Below are 18,955 nucleotides of genomic sequence, written 5' to 3'. Positions count from 1 at the left end.
TTTACATACAATTAGTTTTATTATAATAGTTTCTTTGTAAAACAAACGCTAGAGACATGTTCACATCACAGTGGTATCCATCAGCGGATTTCAGCGGTCACGCGTGGTAGGCAGCACATCATCGATGCAGCCAAGGAAATAGTGACCGGAGAGGAGGATCAGAGTGGAAGTACCGGTACATCAGGGTTTTAACCAGCCAGTTTGAGTTTATTTTATCCAATTTCAAATTTGTCAGGAACTCATGAAATCCCTTTAAAGGGGTTGTCTGGTGAAAACAAGCTAGTACCTATCCACAGGATAAGTGATAACTTACTGATTAGTCGGGTATGACCGATGGGACCCGCACTGATCGGCAGAATGGGGAATATTTATCCATAACACTTTTAGCCTATTAGAATAGAGCTGCAGTGCCCATGTCCGACAGTCACTTCATTCATTCTCTATGGGGCTACCGGAAAAACCTGAGCTCGGCAGCTCCATAGGGAATGAATGGACTGGCAGTCAATCATGCGCATTTCCGCACTGCTCCATTCCAATGGGGATAAAAGTGCCCCATTTGGCTGATCAGTCCGAGTCCCTGCAGTCGGACCCCGATCGATGAATAAGTTATCACCTACTCCATGAATAACGTGTTCTCACTGAACAAACCAGACAAACCCTTTAATTCCACCATGGTAAAAAATCATGGTGTGAAACCAATTTTACGACTGGCTGAAAATGCAACGCGGGTTTATTTTTTTTCTTCCGTAAAATAGAAAAATTATTATACACACAAGGAAATAATTTACTATAGCTCATCGTGCTTATAGACATTGTACTCGCGGGCTGATATGAGGCCATCGCTGTCATGGTCATTTTTCTGGAATATATCTGTTAATATCCGTCCATGCACAGAAGGATCCCGCTTTTTTCCATCCTTTTTAAACTCTTCTGTTAGGTAATGACTTATCTGCATGCAAAGAAAACAAAGTGAATGTATTTTCCTGTCATTTCCGTTTTCAACCGAAATATAATATGTATATTGTAATGTCGAAACAAATCCTCGACGCTCGATCGACCTGCTATAGGCCGTCACGCTGCCATCTTGGTACTCCTATGAAGCCCAGCCATAGAAGAAAATCATTTATATTATACTTTACAATACTGTGGTATTGCAGGATATATAACAAGTGATCAAAAATACAAAGGTTATGTGTTTCAGAAAATGGCGTCAAAAAACACTTTTTTTTTTACAGTTTAGAATTTTTTAGCCACTAAAATAATAAAAAAAACTATACAAGTTTGGTATCCCTGTATTCGCAGTGACCTGGAGCATCATACTGCCAGGTCACTTTTAATATATAATGAATGCTGTAAAACGGAACCCCCCAAAAATGGTAGAATTTTATATTTTTCATCATTCCATCCCACTTGGAATTTTTTTCTGTAGATTATATGGTCCTGAGACACCTGCCGATCACTCACAATATTGTGCAGAAGTGCTCAGGGCCACACATACCTGAGTGCAATGTCATTGGGAAGTCTACGGAGAGTGTACTCCAATGTGCGCGCATGCAAAAGATGAGAGCTTCAGCAAGGCAATTTCAGAGATCGGGGGTCTCAGGACTAGGGATGAGCGAACCAGAGCAGAAATATTCGGCGTTCTTACCGGATAGTCAAGGTTCAGGCCTGAACGACGGGCACAGAATTTTTTCTGAAGTCCGGTGTGATGTTCAGGGTGGAGAGAGAGAAAAGAGAGAGAAAGAGAGAAGGAGAGTTCGGGTCAGGTACCAGAACCCGAAACTTCCACCGGTCCGCCCATCCCTACTCAGGACCCTAACTCCCACCAATCTAAAGCACTTATGAAGGACTACTATGAATTTCAATATTTTTAAAAATACATAAAAATAAAAAATGGCATGGCACATTTTGTTTAGTAAATCTTTTTATGTTTACCATGGAATTCCAGAGTTTTTCACTATAAAGCATAGCATGGAGGTTATTAGGAGAAGAACATTTCAAGTCAGTAATATGACTATATTGCAGCAAATTTATCAAAGTAGTTGTGCAATGCTTGTGTTACACGCCTGTCCCGGGTATCCCAGGCTCTGCTCCCTTCTCCTGGGTCCGTTGCCCTCTGTTGTGCTCCACGTCGGGTTTTACAGGATACCCGACGTGGATCAATGACATCATCTCCCTCAACATGTTTAAGGCCCACTGATCTGTGTCTTGGGATTGGGACTCTATTGTTTCTTGTTTGTTATACTCCATTATCTGTACTACTGTGCTTCAACTCACATCCATCCCTGCTGGGTTGCACTCCATCTGCTCCTAAGTTTCCAGTTAGTTCTGGTCTCCATAATTCAATGTGTCCTCTGGAAGCTGCACCAACACCTGGGGTCCGTGTGCCCGCCCGAAGCAGAGGCTTAGCGGATCCACCTCACCTGGTGAGCCTTTACAGTTTGATAACTTTGGTTCCGTTTTCGATATAACATTTTTGTCTACAACTGTTACCACTTTTTTCTTCATCACCCTACTAGAGTAAGAACTCTGACTTTTTTGCAACTTTTCAAAAGTTATCATTCATAATTCTGCCTAAAATCTTATTTGCATATCTAACAACATCACACCCACTTTTCAAAAGTAGCGAAAGTGGCATAAAATTGCAAAAAGTGGCATTTTTTTTTGCACAAATATATCGTGGAATGATTTTGGAGACAAGAAGCTGTTTAAATTGCCTTGATACATTCCCCTGCAGTCCTTTGTATTGGGGGGAATCTGTCTGCATTTCATCTTTTATTAGAGCAACATAGCCAGACTGACAGGTTTCCATTATGTCTCATTTAGACGTCCTTTTTGTTTAATTTTTTTACATAAGAGAAAAATAAACGGACCCAATGTCATAACGGTGATATTCAGCTTTATCCAATGATAGTGATGTACAGTACCTCATCTTTAGAAAGGAATTGATCATTGTCCAAATCGATTTGGTGAAATGCCTCCACACTCCGAGGTCCTTTGCTTATTCCCAATAGCTCAATTTCAAAGATCAGAGTTGCATCTGGTGGGATTTTGTCTTTTTAGGGGAACAAAGAAAAAAAAGTTAGCTTGAAAATTGAAATAAAAAAAGTGAAATAAAGTTTCGTTTTTTTCATAATTCCGCAATTACCAGATACAATCCATGGAAAGATGTGCTGCTGGTTTTGGAAGAAATCAGCCAATTGTTTTTAACTCTCATGAGCGTCTATATTAGACGATGTTTTATCAGATTGCACTCAGACCAGTGTTATTCTATGGGACCGTGCAGATCAGATTCGTTTTTTCTCATTTGGATTCAGCTTGAGAAAAAAATGACAGTATGCTGTGATTTGTAGTGCAGATGGCACACACCCAATCAAGTCTATGGGTGCATGGAAATCATCGGACTGCACTCGGATGGCATCAGAGTGCAGTCCAATTTCTGTGGACGTACAGAACGGAGACCATGATGTTCTCCATCTTCTCCTGACAATATGCTAAGATTTACTCATCCGTGAGAATTGGATCACACTAAGCTGACACTGATCAAACTCGAATCACAGATTGATCGGAGTGTCATTAACAGAATCAGCCGCATTCTCCCGCATGAAAGAATCTAAGCCCTTAGGGAATTTTCTACAAAATCCATGGCAAATTGCACTGCGTTAAATATAATTTGTTGTGGATTTTGAGTGTATTGTAAATAGTTAAATCGGCTGAAAATATTTGCAAGATCAATTAATATAGGGTGACCTAAAATCTGTACTGCGGGTACATCTCCATTGTAGTTTTTTTCTGCAGTTTGTGGATAAGTTCACACAAGTATATAAAAAAAATCATCCGATTTTCATCCGGAAAAAAACTGAGATTTCTCATCTGTTTGTCACCCATATGGCACCTGTTTTTATACATCAGCAGTGAACAAAATTTACAAGACCAAATACAGTTTTCTATGTTAAAGAACTGCAATGTATCTATAAAAATCAGATGCTATGGGTTTTATTCGTATAGGATACGATTTTTTTTCTGCGCACCCATAGACTTGTATAGGGGAGTCTCATCTGAAATATTTAAGACAGTAATGCATGCTGCGATTTTTTTCCTGCGGACATTCGGCCCGTGCAATAAAAAAATGGTCATCTGAAAAGCCCAATTAAATAACATTAGTCCGATTGCTGTCCATGTGAGGTCAGTTTTTTCCACTGATAGCACTTGGACTGACAATATGCTGGTGTGAAGCGCTGCAAAATGTTTTCCCACATTTCCGCTATGTGTGAACATACCCTTAGAGGGTTGTCTGGGGAAAACAAGTAATTACCAACTAGATGACTTGTTGATCGTTGGGTGGCCGACAGGAGGGAATAATACCAATCGGTACAACAGGGAGATTTTATTCCCCTAAAAATGGAGTGGCACATTGGATGCCCAACTGCTGCTCTATTCACTTCATACGGGGATGATGAACGCTGCACTTGGCTTTTTCCAGCAGCCCATAGAGAATGAGTAGAGCGGCAGATAAAAGTTCCTTTTCTGGGATAAAAATTTCCCATTCTGCTGACTGGTGTGGGTCCAAGTAGTCAGAGCTCTCCAAACCAGTGGATAGATGATAATTTGTTTGCACTGTGGATATATAATTCCAACCTGGGAATAAGTGATACCTTGTTTTCACTGGACAAACCCTTTAAAGAAGAAGTGTCACTTGCTTTAAGAATTTAATACCTTGTAAAATTTCCTGGGCTCCCCCCCTGATTCTGCTGCTTTTTTCCGTTTTGTTCTGCATCAATCCATTGCAGAGATATTCACAATTTTCTTCTGGAGCGCAGCATGTGAAATCTCTGCTTGCAGTGCAACTGGGAGTTTCTTCTCTGGGGCGTGCGCTTTCACCCCTGCTTCCCAGACGCTGCCAATCACAGTCTGCATCTGAGACTGCTAGATCAGCTGCTGAGTTGTGACTGGCAGAGGCCGGGAGGGAGGGGTGAAAGCGCACACCCCAGAGAAGACCATGGAGAAATGCACAGTTGGACTGCAGGAAGAGATTTCACATACTGCCTCCAAAAGCAAGAAATGTGAATATCTCTGCAAGGGAGTGACGCAGAGCAAAGCGGAAAAAAGTGGCAGAATCAGGAGATCCCAGTGATTTTTGTAAAGTATTTAACACAATTTTTTATCAAAGGACATGTCTCCTTAAACTCTCTGACAAGAGAGAATCTTGCAGATGTGGGGTGGCTGGAAATTTGAAACAATTCACTTCAATGTAAAAGACGTTCATCAGTACTATGATGCGTCCAAAAGAATATGGCTGCATCAGCCCTTACTGAGGATTTAATTCAGTTTTCGGAGGAAATGAAGCTTTATGGTTTCTAGAAGAAAGCCAGTAAGCACATTGTTCACTTACCATATGGAGCAGCAGAAGACAAGTGGGTGTCGTTTCATACACCTGCCATTATGAACAGCAAATATCCAAAGCTAAAAATATATTATATGGTCATAGTTGATGTAGATCCAGCGCCATGCCTTATTTTCATGTCTCGGTTTTATATCAAGTACTATAAAGAATTAGCATACCAGATGGAGACACTGCTTCCGTGTATAAAGCTTCGTCATTCGGTAATAAGTTCTCCAGCTTCCTTTTTCCAAGCATTTTTATTGTTATAATAACATTTTTACAAATGCTAAAATATGATATGTCTTCACTCTTTTTCAGGATCTCTGCTTGTTGTCAGGCAATGGAAACATTTTTTATACCCAAAAGATGAAAACCTTTTCTGACATGGACATTTCCAGATAGTGGATGTAACTAATGTTTCTATCCAGTGACACGACGCAGAGGAACCGAAACAAAAAAGGACATCATGTATGAAAAATGTTCAGAGAAAAAATCTTATTGTTGCTGTGTTGGCTTCTTTTTTAATATAAAGGGGTTACGGAGATAAGGCAAAGCCCATACATTGCTATTGTTTGATGATTATGCTGTTTGTGCACAATGTTGGAAGCCCCCTTTAAGGTGCAGATACTAACGCATGGTTAGAGAAGCGGGAGTGAAGGGCGGACACATAGCATTACTGAATTATACATGGACAGACACTTACATTTGCATGCACTTTCTTTTATAGGGTTAGCCAGCGCTCCCGGCATGCAGGGATACTTTGGTGAAGGATAAAGGAATCTACTGTAGAGGAAGAACAGACTTATTTCAGGCACAGCATAATCAGGTTACCTACCCCATGCTCAGGGTACAACACGTAGATAGGTTAGATTCACAAGTAATGCCCTGTATATTAGCAGCATAGGCAATGGCCAATATGGAGAAAACATAGAACTATAGCTGGGGCTATTCCCATTTCCAAGATCCCATCCCAGAATGTAGTAGGTGGTGTAATAATAATAATATTAGGAAATACCTCCAATTAGAAATGTACTATAGTTCTTCTGATTAACTATGCCGCTTACCCCATGTGCAGGGCATTGCAATAGCTTAGTCCAGTTACTCTCTAATTGTTCCTAGGGACGACCGTTTAACAATAATCTTGCAGTCTAAAGAGGCTGCCGATCACCCAGTGAACATGCAAAATGCTCATTTGTCCGGTGAAATGATCATTTGTGCTGCACTAGAAATCATCGTTCTCGGCAGCACATCGTCCTGTGTCTGCTAACAACAATTACAGATCGCTAATAGCTGTTCGCCTGTTGCTGATCAGCGGTCATTTAGTGCTGCCAGTCAGTTCATGTAAACGAACCTTTAGGCTAGCCATACACATGTAAGAGTGGTGGACTATGCTGTCGCATTCCTACCCCTGAAGACACCAATAACATGCATTTATGCACATATATTGTGTTATGTGAAGTGTGAACTATGTCCTGTGAGTATTGTGATATAGATTGTGATATGGTAAGTATAGAGTAAGACATAGGTTAGGTTTTAGAATATAAAATAGTGACTATAGGGTAAGATAGACTTTGGTAAGCATTATAAGTGTAATATGTTTGAAGTATGCAAATGCAATGCATAATGTTTGTAAAAGTATATCTGTCAGCTACAGCTATAGTTAAAGTTCGGGACTAGCCCATAGTGGGAGGAGAAAGTTGCAGTAAAAAAGGATTGCTTCCTGATAGGAGTCAGATAGGGAAGTTCGTTAACCAAGGTCAAGTTCAAGTTGCAGTGGGCTGAGAGTGGAAGTATGGATTTATTGTTCGGGGCAGAGGGAGGCCTTACTGGGATCCCTTGCGGACATTCCTGCAATGTCCAGAGCTCAAGGCTGGATATAGGTACTACGAAGAGTTCCTTATCGTCTGGCGTACAGGGCAGATGGACCTGGAAGAAGGGAAGATAATGGATCCCGTATGCACTGCGGAACTGGAAGGGAAATCCCTGGGGCTGACAGAGCCAGTAAATGTAGGGATAGTCCAGGAGGAACGGATAGTAATGCTGAAAATGTGCTGTGTTGAGGAAACAAGAAATGAGAAGTCTTGTGCCCGATACTGCGTGTTACAATCTGATGAACTCGAACTGTCCAGTAACTTCTGTGTGTTATAACGAACTGGGTGTCCCCTGAGTCATGTGAGTCTGGAAGATGGAGGCCTTGAGACAGTGGAGGCCTGCGGTCTACGAGTAAGTGTGATACACCCCGCACCTGACAGCACATTGGGACGGGAACAAGATTTTCCTGTAAAGTGCCAGGGCATTATGGAGCAGTAGCTCGTCCATGGCTACCGCCCTCAGTCACTTTACACACATGAGATAAAAGTCAGCCTAAATGGATGACCATTGCTTGCAAATTATATGAGCGATAACATTCTCCATGTTCAATGATTGTCAAAACTGGAAATGTAGCCTGTCAAGCTGGAAAATTTCAGCTGAATATTGCTGATGATTTGTTGCTTTGCGCAAGTACATTGCATGTTTTTTTTTATAAGTGTTTGTGCTGGTACTTCAAGGGTACATGATTAGATTCATGCTTCCCAAGCAACAGACAGCATGAATCAGAGCCTCTAATGTTGCGGCGTTTCAAAGAAAACATTGTTTGAAAAGCCGACCAGGGACCATAGGGAGAGACCTGACTAGTCCGATGACAACCCTGGCCAGCTTCAACTTGCCCCGCACCAGTTGATTGAAAGGTCTCAACCATGTGTGTACAAAGAGAGAGACCATCAATCAACTGGAGTGGGTGGAAAGAAGCAGCCGGGGACCGCATTGGACTACTCAGGTCTCTTCCCATAATCTCCGGTTTTCAAACTATGTCTACACTAAAATGCTGCAGTATTTCAGAGTAAAACATCTGGCTGCAATCCGGCAGCAGGAAACTAATGACAGGTTCTTTTTAAGTCTTCCAAATTGAGGCCAGATCATTGATCTGATCGATCAAGCAGAAAAAAACAACGTATCTGTGTAGCCAGCTTTTAGGTTTACTGCAATTACATATGCTATGGATATTACCATAACCCTTGTCTCCGTAGGCCAAAGATGGTGGAATGGTGACTTTTCTTTTTTCTCCAGGACACATGTCCATCAATGCCATATCTAGTCCCTTGATCACTTGTCCAACTCCGAGTACGAACCACTTCGGGTGTCCATCTTTTTCTGAACGGCTATGTGCAAACAGGTAAAAAACAATCACTTTATGGAAAGGACAGGTTTTACAGGCAAATGTTTGCAAAAATCTACAAAGCTAACCACCTTTTGGCAGATTTTGGTAACTCATCGGTGTCCGATGTAAAGATACACACATTAAATGACAGATAAAAGCAGTTGTTTTGGCTGGCAGGTGTATATGCCATAAATGTATATCCTCAAAATGCACCTCTATCATAAATGGGTCATCCAGGGGAGTGGCAGCCAGACACCGCTGGTGCTTCTTAATTTAATGGCATACTAACTATGGTACCTACTAGATCAATGCTAAAAATCAAACATTAAAGAACTTCAGATTTCCGATGCCTATGTTGCATATCCTACATTTGCAAAAAACCCACCTGCATGAACCTGCTGGCCTGTACTATGGATCTATAGGGACTTTGTGTCCACCATATGATAGTTTGTAGTGTGCTGTGTAGGCGAGAAGTAACTTTAAGAGTAGAATACCTTTGCAATACTGCATGCGATGGAGCAGATCAAATTTCGTAACTAAAGTAATTTTGTCCTACTAAGGCCCTAGATAAAACTGAAGATTCAGATCCCACCCAGAATGAAGGAAGAGGTCAGACTGGACACTTCCACCTGGACGCAACCTTCATTTGATAAAATCCACCATCATAGACACAAACAAGAGACAACCATCAACACCAATTTTTTCCTCGAAAGCAGCTAGCAGCTATGGTCAGAGATACATAAAAGGATGCTTTAAGATGAGCTAGGAGACTGTAAAGGGCTCCTGATACATTTCTTGATTGGGGCCCTCTTCCGCCATTGATACAATGTGCTACTTTGCAGGTGTGCAGCCTGCTTGTTCCTTTCTTTGTAAGCAGTGAACTGCAGGGGTATAATTCTGCTCCTTTATCCCCGTGTATCTTAAGTTCAGGTGGGTTGGAACTGAAAATAATGCAGCCATCTGGATCATCAAAATGAGTAGAGCGGCGAGGATGAGTGGGCCGATCTTGTAGGAGGCATTATCTCTCAGAAAGGACAAAGTGCTCAATTAGGATTACATGTAAATTGTCAAAGGAGCCAGGTGAGCAATTACGGGAAAAAGAAGCTCGGTGAGATTCTGCCTACTGCATATTCAACTGATTCAAGTGAACGTCACGTCACCTGAAAAGACAACTGTCAGCAGCGTCTACATAAGGTCTACACAACTTAGAAAGTCAAGAAAAGAACATTGTTATTGACAAATGGGAAAACCAAAAACTATTGGTAATTACCGGTGGTAATTCATTGTAAACCACATGTTTTTCTAACTTACCGCCATCTTTCCAGCTCGTGTGAGTGTACCCTAATAGTACGAGTATATACATGTCATGTCAATTCTGCCTTAATTGTGTATCTGAAATACCCAGCTGTCTCTTTCCCGGCGTGTCATCATTCTTGCGGTCACATCATGTAACCATGTGATCTCTTGTTCCATAGTTTTTTGCTTAGCTCCTGTACACAGATAAGTAACTGTTCAGACATTTATCAGACTTGTGAGTCGTTGCATCCTTGGACATATCAGCCAACAGCTTCTAATGGAGTTCTTAAAGGGGTTGTCTTGTTACAAATATTTATCTCCTATCCTCATTGAGATGCACGCCTCTCTCAATTCACTTATATAGCCCCAAAAGCAGTGGCTCTGGCTGAGAAAAACTGTATAAAAGCTGCATTTTTCAATTTAAAAACACTGTTAAAGATTAATCATCTGTGTATTTTTTTCCATAAATAAAGTACACAGGAAAATAAGAAACTTCGTAATATGTGTTCTGAGATAAATCCACTTTTCTCCTCCTGAACTGATCTTTCATTCTCAAAATTCTTAATGTATGGGTGCAAATTGCTTCTTCAGAGAACTCTAGCGCCTTGCCATATAACTTAGTATAAAAGCCAAGCCAAAATCTCAATTTGCAGACATGGTGTTTGGGCGTGTTACCCCTCATCAGTGCAAAGTATGAGATCTGATTTGGCTAGGTGAGCGGCTTAAGTCTAGGGTCTAAGCGGTAACGTTTCTCCTTGTAGATGTATGGGTAAAATATGTCTTCAGTGAATACAGACTTTCTCATTACTGAGATAGATGACAGTTGGTGCTCATAAAGTTCTATGGAGAACTGTAACTGTCATTCCAGGAGAACTTGCAGCAACCAACTGTCATCTCCTATCTCAGTAATGGGAAATTCTGTCTTCACTGAATACAGATTTGACAGATTTTATTCATAAATTGAGAGTGAAAGATCAGTCCAGGAGGATAAAGAAGCAGATTTCTCTCCTAAGATATGCTAGATAGTTTCTTAGTGTTATGTTCAGTATGTTCACATGGGGAAGAATTGCTGCGGAAAAATCTTACAGCAGTGCTACCTAGGGACACCCACCCGCAGGGACAATCAGGGGCCTCAAAGAAAGGACAGAAATGTGTGTTCCCATACTCACTAGTGCGAATGGGGAGTAAAGGCAAGTCTTTTGGAGCATGGGGAGTAAAGACTAGCCCTTTGGCGCATTGGAAGTAAAGACTAGCCCTTTGGCCCATGGGGAGTAAACACTAGTCCTTTGGCGCATTGGAAGTAAAGACTAGCCCTTTGGCATATGGGGAGTAAACACTAGTCCTTTGGAGCATTGAAAGTAAAGACTAGCCCATTGGTCTCAAATCATGAAAAAAGTAATGATGGCTACAATAGAAAGGTGTCGGAATAAAAAGTGTGTCAAAACTATTGGATGATTAGCAGCCGTCAGGTCAAGACGTCCATGTTGACCCTTGTCCACTGCCAAAACTCCTACACCAGTTCTGGAATATGGAACAAAGAAAGAATAAGTTCTGGTCCAAGGAATTACATGTTCTTTAACATCATGTGGCCGGCTAAAAGAAAATGCATACAAAAACTGCACCAAAAAGTCCTGCGTGCACAAAGACTTTGGGTGTGGGCAACACAACGGTTCGCAGAAGTGAATCAAGTCCCAACCTATGTAGGATTCAATATATGGGGGTCACACAAATATTGCAACTTTTGATATACACAATAATAACACTGTATTAAAAGACAACAACTAAAACCGATACAATTTGTTACCTGCAGTAAAATTTGGAGAGATCCTTTGCCAAGTAGCCGTCATAATGTGCGTTCACCAGGTCGCCTCTTTTGCTCTTCTGCGTGCAAACACTGGGGACGTGCGTCACTTCTAGTTTAATCTTCTCTTCTTCACCTTCACAGTGAATATGACCAGTGAGGAGGCTGAGAATCGGCAGGAGAAGGATGAACTTGGGGCAGGAAGGCATTGTCATGGTGTCTGTCCTTTGCCAGGAAACAAGATTTGCAGAAACCCCTGATCTTTTCACCACTGTTACTATACACGTGGCACTCTGCAGAAATACACACCAAATACTTCTGTACTTCTGTAGACCCAGCAATCACTGACATCTGTAAAGGCTTCTTCCATTGGCTCCCACAATAATGTGACTCAGCCTCCCATCCAATTAATGCCTTTCTTCTCTTCCAGGAAGAAAAAGTGAAGACAAAAGTTTTGGAACTGCTGCTTCTGACTCCAGCCAGGAGCTCAAGTTACAAGACCTGAGGCAGATGTCATTACTTTTAGGTGGAATGCAGCATTATTAACCCCTACATTCACAGTCTGGTCCTTCTCTGCAATCTTCCAGATACACAGAAGCGTATAGCATCTAATTGCATTTTGCCTTGTTTCATCATGTGATTCTCATTCTGCAAATCGCTTGCCATAAATAGCCTGTTAAGGAAAATACAATAAAAAAATAAATCTGCTTTTGCTCCATCCCTTCTACTTGTGAATAAACAAGCGTATGGAGCGAGGCCACGTCCACTAGACGGGCCTTGGCCGGGAGTATGTATAACACATACATACTCTCCAGTCCCGGTTCTGAAACTGATGGATCCCCGCAGCGCACAGTGCGGGGATCCACCAGAGTGACTGCAGACTTATCGATTTGGGCCGGACAATCCCTTTAGTAAAATTCGGCTAGTCTTCTGAGTGGTGTGTGCCTCCATGCACCGTGCCAGACCGGGACTGGAGTAGCATTTTTGGTGCACAAAACGCTGGCCCTTTTGATGAATTTGACGGGCAGACATGGCCACCCCCATCCTCTCCCCAGTCCCGCCTATTTTCTGAAAACGCCAAAAGTTGCAAAGTTTTTTGGGACTTTTCAAAGCTTTTTCGTTAAGTTTTCTAGCGTAAAAGCTTTGATGAATCAGCCCCAAAGTATGTAATATATTTTTTTTTATATTGCACTATAGACTTTAAAGTCACACAAGCCACAAAAAAAAAAAAATCAAGATCCTGGAATCCCCTTTATTGCCAAACAATTTGCAGGAGGACCCTAAAGTGTCCTTTTGTGGCAACGTATCATCTTTTGTGACTATGTAGTGACTTTAGAAAGCAGTGTAAGAAAAGCTCCAGGCTCTATGAAGGTGTATTAGGAAATCAATCACCCCAGAATTTCAACCAATTTATATTAATACAAATACAGAAGTGTGCAGAAGTGGAAACTACGTTAAAGCAGACAGGACTGAACTTGCAAAAAAAAATCAAAAATAATCTCGCTATTTTTTTATGTTACCTTTGAAGTCCTCACTTAACAGAAATTGCATTTATGGGTGTAAACAAGTTATGTAAAACTTCTCTACATTAAAGGGAAACTCGGGTGAGTAATTCAGACAGCCTAAAAAATGATGTGTGAGCTCATTATAATTCCAGGGCGTTGTGCATGTGAAAAAGGTCCAAACGAGGTTTACAGTACATGATTACATATTATATTAATACATAGGTGCTGTATATAGCAGAAGTCCCAAAATAAGTATGACAAAGAATGACAAACTGGTACACTGAGTGACTCACTGGGAAAGATGACCCCGCGCTTGAGGGTTTTACAATCTACAAGTGTAGGGGAAGGAGACAGTAGATGAGGGTGGAAGCTGCGCAGGGCGGCTGCAGGGTTATTGGTTTTATTATAGGCCTTTCTGAAGAGATTGTTTTTACGTTGAGTTTGTAGGTTTCAAGGGAGGTGTAAAGCCTGATTTGCTGGGGTAGTAGGTTGTAAAATATTGGGGGTGAAAGGAGAAATTCTGATTGTGTGAGGGGCAGACAAGACTGTGAAAAGCAGAAATCCAGCATGGTAGTTATTGGAGGAGTAATCATAGATGTACGGAGGTGACAGATAATGCACAGCCATGTACAGTGGGTATGGAAAGTATTCAGACCCTTTAAATTTTTCGCTCATTGTTTCATTGCAGCCATTTGGTAAATTCTAAAAAGTTCATTTTTTTTTCTCATTAAAGTACACTCTGCACCCCATCCTGACTGAAATTGCAAATTTATTAAAAAAGAAAAACTGAAATATCACATAAGTATTCAGACCCTTTGCTCAGTATTAAGTAGAAGCACCCTTTTGAGCTAGTACAGCCATGAGTCTTCTTGGGAATGACGCAACAAGTTTTTCACACCTGGATTTGGGGATCCTCTGACATTCTTCCTGGCAGATCCTCTCCAGTTCCGTCAGGTTGGATGGTGAACGTTGGTGGACAGCCATTTTCAGGTCTCTCCAGAGATGCTCAATTGGGTTTAGGTCAGCGCTCTGGCTGGGCCAGTCAAGAATGGTCACAGAGTTGTTCTGAAGCCACTCCTTTGTTATTTTAGCTGTGTGCTTAGGGTCAGTGTCTTGTTGAAAGGTGAACCTTCAGCCAAGTCTGAGGTCCAGAGCACTCTGGAAGAGGTTTTCATCCAGGGTATCTCTGTACTTGGCCGCATTCATGTTTCCTTCAATTGCAACAAGTCGTCCTGTCCCTGCAGCTGAAAATCACCCCCATAGCATGATGCTGCCACCACCATGTTTCACTGTTAGGATTATATTGGGCAGGTGATGAGCAGTGCCTGGTTTTCTCCACATACTGCTTAGAATTATCACCTTAAAGTTCTATCTTAGTCTCATCAGACCAGAGAATCTTATTTCTCATAGTCTGGGAGTCCTTCATGTGTTTTTGAGCAAACTCTATGCGGGCTTTCATATGTCTTGCACTGAGGAGAGCCTTCCGACAGGCCACTCTGCGATAAAGGCACGACTGGTGGAGGGCTGCAGTGATAGTTGACTTTGTGGAACTATCTCCCATCTCCCCACTGCATCTCTGGAGCTCAGCCACAGTGATCTTTGGTTTCTTCTTTACCTCTCTCACCAAGGCTCTTTTCCCACGATCGCTCAGTTTGGCTGGACGGCCAGGTCTAGGAAGACTTCTGGTGGTCCCAAACTTCTTCCATCTAAGGATTATGGAGGCCACTGTGCTCTTAGGAACCTTGAGTAATGCAGAAATTCTTTTGTTTTTGTAACCTTGGCCAGATCTGTGCCTTGCCACAATTCTCTGAGCTCCTTGGGCAGTTCCTTTGAGCTCATTTCGTCTGACCTGCACTGTGAGCTGTGAGGTCTTATATAGACAGGTGTGTGCCTTTCCAAATCAAGTCCTATCAGTTTAATTAAACACAGCTGGACTCCAAAGAAGGAGTAGAACTGTCTCAAGGAGGATCACAAGGAAATGGACAAGTTATGTAAAACTTCTCTACATTAAAGGGAAACTCGGGTGAGTAATTCAGACAGCCTAAAAAATGATGTGTGAGCTCATTATAATTCCAGGGCGTTGTGCATGTGAAAAAGGTCCAAACGAGGTTTACAGTACATGATTACATATTATATTAATACATAGGTGCTGTATATAGCAGAAGTCCCAAAATAAGTATGACAAAGAATGACAAACTGGTACACTGAGTGACTCACTGGGAAAGATGACCCCGCGCTTGAGGGTTTTACAATCTACAAGTGTAGGGGAAGGAGACAGTAGATGAGGGTGGAAGCTGCGCAGGGCGGCTGCAGGGTTATTGGTTTTATTATAGGCCTTTCTGAAGAGATTGTTTTTACGTTGAGTTTGTAGGTTTCAAGGGAGGTGTAAAGCCTGATTTGCTGGGGTAGTAGGTTGTAAAATATTGGGGGTGAAAGGAGAAATTCTGATTGTGTGAGGGGCAGACAAGACTGTGAAAAGCAGAAATCCAGCATGGTAGTTATTGGAGGACAATATTGTGACTTAAATATGAGTGTCTGAGCAAAGGGTCTGAATACTTATGACTATGTGATATTTCAGTTTTTCTTTTTTAATAAATTAGCAAAAATTTCTACATTTCTGTTTTTTTCAGTCAAGATGGGGTGCAGAGTGTACTTTAATGAGAAAAAAAAATGAACTTTTTAGAATTTACCAAATGGCAGCAATGAAACAAAGAGTGAAAAATTTAAAGGGGTCTGAATACTTTCCGTACTCACTGTAAGTCAGAGTTTGTTGACTACTTTTACACTGACAGCCTATCCTCACGATAGGTCATCAATGTCTGATCGGTCGTGGTCCAACACCCGGCACCCCCGCTGATCAGCTGTCATCAGTGTTGGCCACCACTGGCCTGAAGTACTCACTTGCCGAGCTGCTCAGTCTACTTGTAGTGGCCACAGGATACTGCTCATCTGCCTCCTACTGATTTGAATAGAAGGCGGATGTGTAGTATTCTGCGGCCACTACAAGTAGACTGAGCAGCTCGGCCACTGAGTACTTCCAACCGGTGATGGCTAACACTGATAACAGCTGATCAGCGGGGGTGCCGGGTGTCGGACCGATGTGTGGAGCTGCTCCAGTGACCTCCGGCGTGTACAACACTAAGGTTCTCTCCCTGCATGTCATCGCTAGGAACCATGTGTATATATTTATACAAGTGTATATGTGTACATATATATACACACATATATGTATCTATATATACAGTAGGGGAAATAAGTATTTGATCCCTTGCTGTTTTTGTATCTTTGCCCACTGACAAAGACATGAACAGTCTATAATTTTAAGGGTAGGTTAATTTTAACATTGAGAGATAGAATATCCCAAAAAAATCAAGAAAATCACATTGTATAAATTAGGTAAATTTATTTGCATTTTGCAGTGAGAAATAAGTATTTTATCCCTTTGGCAAACAACACTTAATACTTGGTGGCACAACCCTTGTTGGCAAGCACAGCAGTCAGACGATTTTTGTAGTTGATGATGAGGGTTGCACACATGTCAGGAGGAATTTTGGTCCACTCCTCTTTGCAGATCATCTCTAAATTATTAAGATTTTGAGGCTGTCGCTCGGCAACTCGGAGCTTCAACTCCCTCCATAAGTTTTCTATGGGTTAAGGTCTGGAGACTGGCTAGGCCACTCCATGACCTTACTGTGCTTCTTTTTGAGCCACTCCTTTGTTGCGTTGGCTGTATGTTTTGGGTCATTGTCTTGCTGGAAGACCCAGCCACGACCCATCTTCAATGCTCTTACTGAGGGAAGGAGGTTGTTGGCCAAAATCTCGCAATACATGACCCCATCCATCCTCCCTCAGTACGATGCAGTCATCATGTCCCCTTTTGCAGAAAATCACCCCCAAAGTATAATTTTCCCCCCACCATGCTTCATGGTTGGGACGATGTTCTTAGGGTTGTACTCATCATTCTTCTTCCTCCAAACACAGTGAGTTGAGTTAATGCCAGAGAGCTCAATTTTTGTCTCATCTGACCACAACACCATCTCCCAATAACTCACAGAATCATCAAGGTGTTCATTGACAAACTTCAGACGGGCCTGCACATGTGCCTTCTTGAGCAGGGGTATCTTGCGGGCACTGCAGGATTTTAAACCTTTAAGGTGTAATGTGTTACCAATGGTTTTCTTGGTGACTGTGGTCCCAGCTGCCTTGAGATCATTAACAAGTCCCCACCGTGTAGTTTTAGGCTGATCTCTCACCTTCCTCATGATCAAGGATACCCCACGAGGTGAGATTTTGCATGGTGCCCCAGATCGATGTCGATGGACAGTCATTTTGAATTTCTTCCATTTTCTTACTATTGCACCAACAGTTGTCTCCTTCTCACCCAGCGTCTTACTTATGATTTTGTAGCCCATTCCAGCTTTGTGCAGGTCTATGATATTGTCCCTGACATCCTTAGAAAGCTATTTGGTCTTGCCCATGTTGTAGAGGTTGTAGTCTGACTGATTAATAGGGTCTGTGGACAGTAGTCTTTTATACAGGTGACTATGTAAGACAGCTAATTTATACAATGTGATTTTCCAGATTTTTTTTGGATATTCTATCTCTCAATGTTAAAATTAACCTACCTTTAAAATTATAGATTGTTCATCTCTTTGTCATTGGGCAAACTTCCAAAAACAGTAAGGGATCAAAAACTGATTTCCCCCACTGTATATACACATGGTTCCTAGGGAAGACATACAGGGAGGAAGTAGGGAGAGAACCTTAGTGTTGCGCACGCCGTAGGTCACTGGAGCGGACGTCACAGTGAGTCGCCGGCGTCTGCGCACAAGATCCCTGCAGTACAATGTTCATACACAGGAGGAAGTGCGCCTTGTGTAAAGAGTGAAGTGTGCAGGCGCGGGATTTCGCTGCAATGTGACGTGCAGAGGAGGGGGAGCCATTATAATTAACAGAGGAGGCTGGGATTCCTTACGGCCTGGGGCCTCGAAGGCATCAGTAACATGAATTAATAAAATGAAATTTCACAGCAACAAGACCATTAATATGGGGATACAGGTAGGAATAGATTTACATTTTTCATTTTATATCACCTGTTTGCCCATATTAGTGGTCAGATAAGTCTCAGGGGGTGACAGATTCCCTTTAAAGTCAGTGCAGAGCAAAGAGCAGACCCCATAGAAGTTTAAAATCTACGGGCGGTCCAGAACTGGTTCAGCAGTTAGGAGGCAAATGGGAGTAATGAAGAAAAATGATTCATTATTGCATTGGCGCCTTTTTTATTTTGGTCTACTTTTTGGCGTTTTTTCGCCTGTTTTTCATTTACGCCTTTTTTAAAGTCTATTTTATATGTTCTCCCTTTTTTGTCATTGTGGCTGAGGATTTGGGGTTTCAGGATGTGTTCAGCAGAATCAGCAATTGCGACTTTTTAACAGTGGTACAATTTTGGCCAGATGTCGTCCCTCTGGAGTGATTTTATTTACGTCTGTAATCAATTGTGCACATTTTTGGACAAAGTGGAAAAACCAGAAGTAACAATCCTGCGCCCTTATGAGGGTGACTGTGTGTACCGGGCACTATGGCGGACGGAGCCCGCATCCCTGTTCTTCAGTCCCCAAGCCCCATACACAGAATATACAGCAGACCCCCTGTAAATCCTGCAGGAAGTCCAGAGAGGTGACCGCCACCTCCTCCAGCCCCGCACTGACTGCACGGACTGACTTACCACGAAGGGTAATGGAAACACAACAGGTCATGTGACCGCTGCCCAC

General features: G+C 42.0%; 1 protein-coding gene across 1 annotated transcript; it reads right to left on the bottom strand.

Annotated features, from left to right (window-relative positions):
• FKBP7 (FKBP prolyl isomerase 7) lies at nt 1-12,054 on the bottom strand. The gene is made up of 4 exons (XM_073646866.1): nt 11,683-12,054; nt 8,432-8,583; nt 2,928-3,055; nt 1-949 (listed from the first exon to the last, which is right to left on the bottom strand). The coding sequence occupies exons 1-4, from the start codon at nt 11,892-11,894 to the stop codon at nt 788-790; spliced, it is 654 nt and encodes a 217-aa protein (XP_073502967.1). The 5' UTR covers nt 11,895-12,054; the 3' UTR covers nt 1-787.
• Between the last annotated feature and the right edge of the window lie 6,901 nt (nt 12,055-18,955).

The sequence above is a fragment of the Phyllobates terribilis genome, unplaced genomic scaffold (assembly GCF_046119375.1).
Source record: "Phyllobates terribilis strain yellow unplaced genomic scaffold, ASM4611937v1 Scaffold_9__5_contigs__length_417890890, whole genome shotgun sequence".
NCBI lineage: Eukaryota > Metazoa > Chordata > Amphibia > Anura > Dendrobatidae > Phyllobates > Phyllobates terribilis.
Note: the sequence above shows the minus strand (reverse complement) of the source record. Positions and strands in the feature narration are given on the sequence as shown.